This window comes from Danio aesculapii, chromosome 17, assembly GCF_903798145.1.
Source record: "Danio aesculapii chromosome 17, fDanAes4.1, whole genome shotgun sequence".
NCBI lineage: Eukaryota > Metazoa > Chordata > Actinopteri > Cypriniformes > Danionidae > Danio > Danio aesculapii.
The window spans coordinates 53,041,912-53,051,238 of record NC_079451.1 but is presented as its reverse complement, the minus strand read 5'-3'; the positions used below and the strand labels follow the sequence as shown (position 1 = coordinate 53,051,238).

Sequence of the window (9,327 nt, the reverse complement as noted above, 5' to 3'; positions counted from 1 at the left end):
TGCACATTAGCTATGTTTCCATACAAAGATGCAAATTAAAAGTGCGCACAAAAGTGAAACATTCAATGTACAATAATGACACGTGGAACTATATGCAAATTAGTTGTATGTTTATGAGTTGCAAGTTAAATTTTGGAATTTTACGTTTATAATATGTGTCAGATATGGAACATGTTTCGAAATACTGCAAAAAAAGCCTCTATTAGCTGTTTCCATTCAGAGATGCTCATTAAATGAAGCACAACATTTTTATATTCCATATAGAAACATTATACATGGAAATGAATGCAAACTGCATTTATGAAATGCAAGATGAATATTGTATTTCAGATATAGAAAATATGTATGTCGTATTTGCAACATATATTTCAAAATATTGCAGTTAGTTTCCATCCAAAAGTGAAATTAAACTCATGGGCAGGGGTGAAATATTCAATTTTGTAAAATCATACATGAAAATTTATGCAAATTTTGTATATGAGATGCAAGATCAGTATTGGATTTTACATACATGAAACATATTATACACGCAAAATATAGAAATAGAAATATTATTTGTATTATTATTTCCCCCTCTGATGACACGTACAAAGGAAGAATGTCAATCGAAGTTTTCTGCAGACTGTTGTCAACAAACACAATTCATTCATGTTGAGCATTAGAGGCTGCTGGAGAGATTCACACACTGCTGATGCACACACACAACTGGGGTTAAACCCCCGAATAAAAGTCATTTTTGCATAATAGGAGCCCTTCAAGGACCTTTTTTGTGATATTCCAAATACTGCATAAAAATGGGGGGATGCAAACAAAGCTAGGGTCTTTGCTGAGCTGCATTGGTAATTCGGTTAATTGTCTGTTGAATACTGTGAAACATCATAGAATAACCTGTACTGTATGAAGCCCAAATTAATCAAACACAGGATTACGGGAGATGAAGATTGTACCTCTGCTCTTCTTCACTCTGATCAGAGCCTGGGATCGTCAGAACCTCATCGTGTCCATGAAAAAGACGCATCACATGACCACCGAGAAGGTATCCTATTGGACAAACAATAATTAAAAGGAAGAAAAAATGCAATTATACTGGGAGAAGAAATTCCAATCTATATTCTGATCACACACACCAAACTTTACACTTTATTAATGTCTATATTCTGATCACACACACCAAACTTTACACTTTATTAATGTCTATATTCTGATCACACACACCAAACTTTACACTTTATTAATGTCTATATTCTGATCACACACACACCAAACTTTACACTTTATTAATGTCTATATTCTGATCACACACACCAAACTTTACACTTTATTAATATCTATATTCTGATCACACACACCAAACTTTACACTTTATTAATATCTATATTCTGATCACACACACCAAACTTTACACTTTATTAATATCTATATTCTGATCACTCACACACCAAACTTTACACTTTATTAATGTCTATATTCTGATCACACACACCAAACTTTACACTTTATTTATATCTATATTCTGATCACACACACCAAACTTTACACTTTATTAATATCTATATTCTGATCACACACACCAAACTTTACACTTTATTAATATCTATATTCTGATCACACACACCAAACTTTACACTTTATTAATATCTATATTCTGATCACACACACCAAACTTTACACTTTATTAATGTCTATATTCTGATCACACACACCAAACTTTACACTTTATTAATGTCTATATTCTGATCACACACACCAAACTTTACACTTTATTAATATCTATATTCAGATCACACACACCAAACTTTACACTTTATTAATATCTATATTCAGATCACACACACCAAACTTTACACTTTATTAATGTCTATATTCTGATCACACACACCAAACTTTACACTTTATTAACGTCTATATTCTGATCACACACACACCAAACTTTACACTTTATTAACGTCTATATTCTGATCACACACACCAAACTTTACACTTTATTAACGTCTATATTCTGATCACACACACCAAACTTTACACTTTATTAACGTCTATATTCTGATCACACACACACCAAACTTTACACTTTATTAACGTCTATATTCTGATCACACACACCAAACTTTACACTTTATTAATGTCTATATTCTGATCACACACACACCAAACTTTACACTTTATTAATATCTATATTCTGATCACACACACCAAACTTTACACTTTATTAATATCTATATTCTGATCACACACACCAAACTTTACACTTTATTAATGTCTATATTCTGATCACACACACCAAACTTTACACTTTATTAATGTCTATATTCTGATCACACACACCAAACTTTACACTTTATTAATATCTATATTCTGATCACACACACCAACTTTACACTTTATTAATGTCTATATTCTGATCACACACACCAAACTTTACACTGTTATTAATATCTATATTCTGAACACAGACACCAAACTTTACACTTTATTAATATCTATATTCTGATCACACACACCAAACTTTACACTTTATTAATATCTATATTCTGATCACACACACCAAACTTTACACTTTATTAATATCTATATTCTGATCACACACACCAAACTTTACACTTTATTAATATCTATATTCTGATCACACACACCAAACTTTACACTTTATTAATGTCTATATTCTGATCACACACACCAAACTTTACACTTTATTAATGTCTATATTCTGATCACACACACCAAACTTTACACTTTATTAATGTCTATATTCTGATCACACACACCAAACTTTACACTTTATTAATATCTATATTCTGATCACACACACCAAACTTTACACTTTATTAATATCTATATTCTGATCACACACACCAAACTTTACACTTTATTAATGTCTATATTCTGATCACACACACCAAACTTTACACTTTATTAATGTCTATATTCTGATCACACACACCAAACTTTACACTTTATTATTGTCTATATTCTGATCACACACACCAAACTTTACACTTTATTAATGTCTATATTCTGATCACACACACCAAACTTTACACTTTATTAATATCTATATTCTGATCACACACACCAAACTTTACACTTTATTAATATCTATATTCTGATCACACACACCAAACTTTACACTTTATTAATATCTATATTCTGATCACACACACCAAACTTTACACTTTATTAATGTCTATATTCTGATCACACACACCAAACTTTACACTTTATTAATGTCTATATTCTGATCACACACACCAAACTTTACACTTTATTAATGTCTATATTCTGATCACACACACCAAACTTTACACTTTATTAATATCTATATTCTGATCACACACACCAAACTTTACACTTTATTAATGTCTATATTCTGATCACACACACCAAACTTTACACTTTATTAATATCTATATTCTGATCACACACACCAAACTTTACACTTTATTAATGTCTATATTCCGATCACACACACCAAACTTTACACTTTATTAATGTCTATATTCTGATCACACACACCAAACTTTACACTTTATTAATATCTATATTCTGATCACACACACCAAACTTTACACTTTATTAATATCTATATTCTGATCACACACACCAAACTTTACACTTTATTAATATCTATATTCTGATCACACACACACCAAACTTTACACTTTATTAATATCTATATTCTGATCACACACACCAAACTTTACACTTTATTAATGTCTATATTCTGATCACACACACCAAACTTTACACTTTATTAATATCTATATTCTGATCACACACACCAAACTTTACACTTTATTAATATCTATATTCTGATCACACACACACCAAACTTTACACTTTATTAATATCTATATTCTGATCACACGCACCAAACTTTACACTTTATTAATATCTATATTCTGATCACACACACCAAACTTTACACTTTATTAATGTCTATATTCTGATCACACACACCAAACTTTACACTTTATTAATGTCTATATTCTGATCACACACACCAAACTTTACACTTTATTAATGTCTATATTCTGATCACACACACCAAACTTTACACTTTATTAATATCTATATTCTGATCACACACACCAAACTTTACACTTTATTAATGTCTATATTCTGATCACACACACCAAACTTTACACTTTATTAATATCTTTATTCTGATCACACACACCAAACTTTACACTATATTATTATCTATATTCTGATCACACACACCAAACTTTACACTTTATTAATGTCTATATTCTGATCACACACACCAAACTTTACACTTTATTAATATCTCTATTCTGATCACACACACCAAACTTTACACTATATTAATATCTATATTCTGATCACACACACCAAACTTTACACTTTATTAATGTTTATATTCTGATCACACACACCAAACTTTACACTTTATTAATGTCTATATTCTGATCACACACACCAAACTTTACACTTTATTAATATCTTTATTCTGATCACACACACCAAACTTTACACTATATTAATGTCTATATTCTGATCACACACACCAAACTTTACACTTTATTAATGTCTATATTCTGATCACACACACCAAACTTTACACTTTATTAATGTCTATATTCTGATCACACACACCAAACTTTACACTTTATTAATATCTATATTCTGATCACACACACCAAACTTTACACTTTATTAATATCTCTATTCTGATCACACACACCAAACTTTACACTTTATTAATATCTCTATTCTGATCACACACACCAAACTTTACACTTTATTAATATCTCTATTCTGATCACACACACCAAACTTTACACTTTATTAATATCTCTATTCTGATCACACACACTAATTGTTACATTGAAAAGTGACAGTCAGTCTGTTGTTCATGCATACATCATGCATATCAGGCTGTTGTTAGAGAGCCCCAAAACTATGACCTTTTATAATGCATAACAGGGGCTCTTTAAAAGCCTGCAGTGAGTGTTGCGCCTGATTGTGTGTGCTGTACCTTCCTCCACGTTGCTCCCTGAGCAGATGGGATGGACGTTCCAGAGCGTCTGCATGAAGGAGGCGTCCACCTGGATGCAGCCATTGGAAATGGACAGATGCTGTGGAGCAGAGCAGGTTTATAATCATCAACAACACGTCCTCCACTGTCAGAGAGCTTTCATCGTGTGTTTTAATTTCAGGTGCAAATCACAAGCATTTCTGAGTGTGCCTCACACAGATGAGTGGGCTTGATAAATCACCTGTAGAAAACACACTCTTTCAACTCTCTGTCACTTTAATCAACACTTTCACCAGTTCTGCACACTTGCACCAGACACTTTCTTAAAGAGTCCCCTATTATGGGTCTTTGAAAATGACCATCCATGCAGTGTGTAACCCAGCTCTGAGTGAATGGAAACATCCAGCGGAGGGTTACATCTGAAAGTGCGCCGTGTTTAAAACTACTGATTCTTTTGAGTCGACTCAGAGTCAGATGAATGATTCTTCCTTTGTTCGGATCTTTTGACTGGACGTGTTGACATCGATACGGGATATCGCCAAATATGAAGTGCTGGATCCGGTAAAATGTGCGAGGGATCATGGGATTGATGATGACGTGAAGATTACTATCACTGAGAGATGGTCAGACATGCGGCTGTGGAGAATGAAGGGTTAAAGCTTGTTTACACTACAATACCACAGTATAGCCAACCGTGTGCTGGGTTTGCTCCTGTCATTTATCTGATGATTGATACAGTAGCCTACGCTGCAGCGTGGGGATTCGCTGGCTGCTTATTATTAAAGGAAGAAGCAGCAAAGACTCCTAATGTAAGGGACTTTGTCAGTAACTGTTACACAGTTTATTAGGACCAGTTTCTTCTTCCTACAGATTCTGTAAGTGTTTCTCCTTCCTACACAACGTGAAGTGTGATTAAAATGGTCGCCACGTTTTCTGTCGTTTGCATCTGTTTTTAATAGCGTGTAGTAACTTGTAATCGCACCGCGAGGCTTGCAATCATGCATTTATTATAGATCGGTGCTTGTCATGTCTCTCTCAGGTTAAATCTGTACGGCGCCATTCACGTATTGCATCCAAAACCATGTTGAAAACGCGACGCGTGCTTCTTCCTTTACTGATTTAAATGGGTTTTGTCCTCACAGCTACAGCGAGTTCCCATTAGAGGATTCTGCTTTGAAATTACCCGAAGGTCTCCCTGGTTTTTGTCGCTTCTTCAAATTCACAACAGAGCCCAAAATATGACCTTTTATAATGCATAATAGGGGCTCTTTAAAATCTCTCCATATCTCTATAAAAACATTGAGCGTTTCTGAGTGTGCCTCACACAGGTGAGTGGGCTTGATAGACCACCTGTAGGAAACACACTCTTCACTCTCGGACACTTGAATAGACACTTACTGTACATCAGCTTGCAACAGACACTTTCTTAAAATCATTGTGCATTTCTGAGTGTGCCTCACACAGGTGAGTGGGTTTAACAAACCACCTGTAGAAACACTCTCTCCATATGCACCGGACACTTTACCTAAACTCCATCTCACAAGGCCTCATTAAGGAAACCACTGTTTACTTGCACTACTCGTTGCACAATATTGTTCTGCCTATGTAAAAGCACCTGTCTTAGATTATGTGTATAGTTAAGCATTTATAGTATACGTATAGTTAGATTACTGTTTATTAGTTATGTATAGGTTTAAAATAGCTCTTATGTCCAGTGTTGTGTTCATATTTATGATTATGTTTATTTATGTAGCACCATGCTCCTGTGAGACACGACATTTATGGCCACACATGTAGCAGAACAACAATAAACCTGATTAATAAATTAAACAAAACTTGATTTAAACTTATTCTTGTCAGAGTTCATGGCATTGTGGGATATGCTTGTGTAAATTGATCATATGATGTGCTTTCATGTTTTCTGTTGTCTATGAAATGCTGCAAAATTATTCACCCATTGCATTATATTTTAATCAAGCGGCAACCTCCCGCTCTCCCTCGGGAAGCCAATACGGAAGTAACTAAAACTGCAATTCATCGACTCGCCTTGGGGGGCTGGCTCCAGGAAATCCAGGTCATTTCTGACTGCAATGGGAAATTGGCCATTTTTACAGCTGATAAAAACATGCTTACAGCCTGGTACAAAAGATGGCTTTGGTGCATATAGCCATGATTAACCTTCATGACAACTGTGAGGGGGTGAATTGTTTTATAACTCATCCGTTTTGTTTTATTAGGTTATATTAAGTTTGCATAATTAAGGGCGTGGCCACTTGAGTGACAGCTAGGTCTCGCTGTCTCGTCACCTCAGCAGATTCCAGCTGATTAGCCGATGAACTCAGCGTACACAACGTATTTTTGCTTTGGTTAATGTTTCTTTACACAGTCAATTGCCTTTTGGGATTATTTCCTACAATTATCAGATGATATGGGATGCTGTGTGCAGTTAATTGTGCTCACAAACCATTCACGTGGCATCTGTTTCCCATGTGAGTAAAGTTTTATGCTTATATACCATCTCTATAAATGTATTTGCTTTATTTAAGATCATTTATCATCTATAATGTTCTTTAGAGCTGTAAAGCCCTCCAGAATGTGACAGATTGATTAGCTGTAGGCTCTAGATCAGTCATCTGAAGCGTTATCATACAGTGTTATGCTGGAGTTCATCAATAGTCTTGCATTTACTAACACACACTATATCTGAAGTGTTTGGACGTATTTCGTGTTTTCCTCCTGTAGAAATCATCATAAGAACAATGTTTAGTGGCTCAGTGTGTTAAAACAGAGTTTTTAATAGCCTAAACACTTTATTGATATAGTGTACAGCCAAGCACATGTGGTCAGAACACAAACGAGTCGCAGGTAATGAAGTATTTAGCGTTCTCCCAAAGTAAAGTCTGTCTACATCTTTGCTCTTGTTTGGTATCCCACCATGGTTGCGATGACGCATGAACAAAATGGCGAAGGTTGGCCACGCCTACTTGTAGCTTCATTTTTGCAGTGTTCAGACACCGATGGTGACGTCACGGATGCTACATCCATATCTTTTACAGTCTATGATTTTAACACAGCTCAGAAAGTAAAATAATATTCTGAGCGCTGGGTTTATTTAATACTCACGAGATATCGTTCTGACGACACACTGACGAGAATGAGATCATCTCCGATTCGCACTTTCTCTCCCTCTGACCTCTGTTTAGATGCCGGATGAATCGTCCACCAACAGGCCTCGCCTTAAAACACACACATTTAAAAACACACACTATTAGAGGACATTCACACAGAACACATCTTTGAGTCTAAAAACACTCAATGTCAGTGCTCAAAAAGTCCTCCTTGAAAGTTGACAATATTTTAACCTCCTAGGGCTTAGTGGTCGTATATGTGAACAGCACATTTTAGCTCTTAAGTGGCTATTTAAAATACATTGAATGTTTTATATTTTGTTTTATATATTGTTTTGCAGCATATGAAATGTCCCAAACATTACATTTAACTGTAGAAAATAGACAAAAAATTTAGTTTTAACTCTCTGATAGTCAAAACATGTTCAAAATATGTATGTGTTATTAATACATTAAAAAACAGTCAGGAAAAAAGTGTTTTATGGAAATTCGGACCACGAGTCCACACATATGGACATGATTTTTCTCTAAAAGTACATCATATCAAAAGATGATACTTAGGTATTATTCTAATTAGGTTCCAATAAGCCCAAAACAGCAAAGAGAAATAAAAAAATGCATGTAAACAAACAGCTTGGGCCTTAAGAGGTTAAAGGAGATCTATTCTGCTCCTTTTCACAAGCTGTAAATGTCTCTATTGTGTCTAGAGTGTTTGTCAAGTTTGAGCTGAGAATAACACACAGATAATGTTCTCTACCTCTCTGAAACTGGCCATTTCAGGCTTTGATCCTAATTGTGGTGTTTTGGTGACTGTCGCTTTAAATGCAAATGAGATTGTGCTCTTTTCAGAAGAGGGCAGAGCTACAGATGCATGTGCGTCAGCATAGTGACAGATGTAAATCAGCAGTGTGTGTGTTGTCAGTGCTGCTCAGATGTGCATGTGTGCTTCAGTGTGAGTGTGTGTTCAGTCTTCTGTCAGTCTATGTCTCTCCTGTCTCTGTTCATCTAAAACTCCACATCTATAATCCTCTTAGTCTATACTGACATTATCTTCAGCAGCTCAAACACTCTAATGGCTAATGGACAGACGGCTGCTTCTCACTCAGGGCTGCTGTTTATGCTAATGAGATGGAGAGAGATGAGAGATGATGGGCACTGTGACTCTCAGTGATTATTAAACCACACTGAACTGAACTAAAC

At 34.9% G+C, this 9,327-nt stretch overlaps 1 protein-coding gene across 1 annotated transcript in view; it reads right to left on the bottom strand.

Annotated features, from left to right (window-relative positions):
* The window catches only part of LOC130244139 (ryanodine receptor 3-like), a 72,189-nt gene that overhangs the window by 40,306 nt on the left and 22,556 nt on the right, over positions 1–9,327 (bottom strand). The window contains exons 6-8 of the mRNA XM_056476421.1: positions 8,123–8,235; positions 5,000–5,099; positions 948–1,041 (exon numbers count right to left, since the gene is read on the bottom strand). Coding sequence (XP_056332396.1) covers positions 948–1,041; positions 5,000–5,099; positions 8,123–8,235 — 307 coding nt within the window. The remainder of the gene's footprint in view (positions 1–947; positions 1,042–4,999; positions 5,100–8,122; positions 8,236–9,327) is intronic.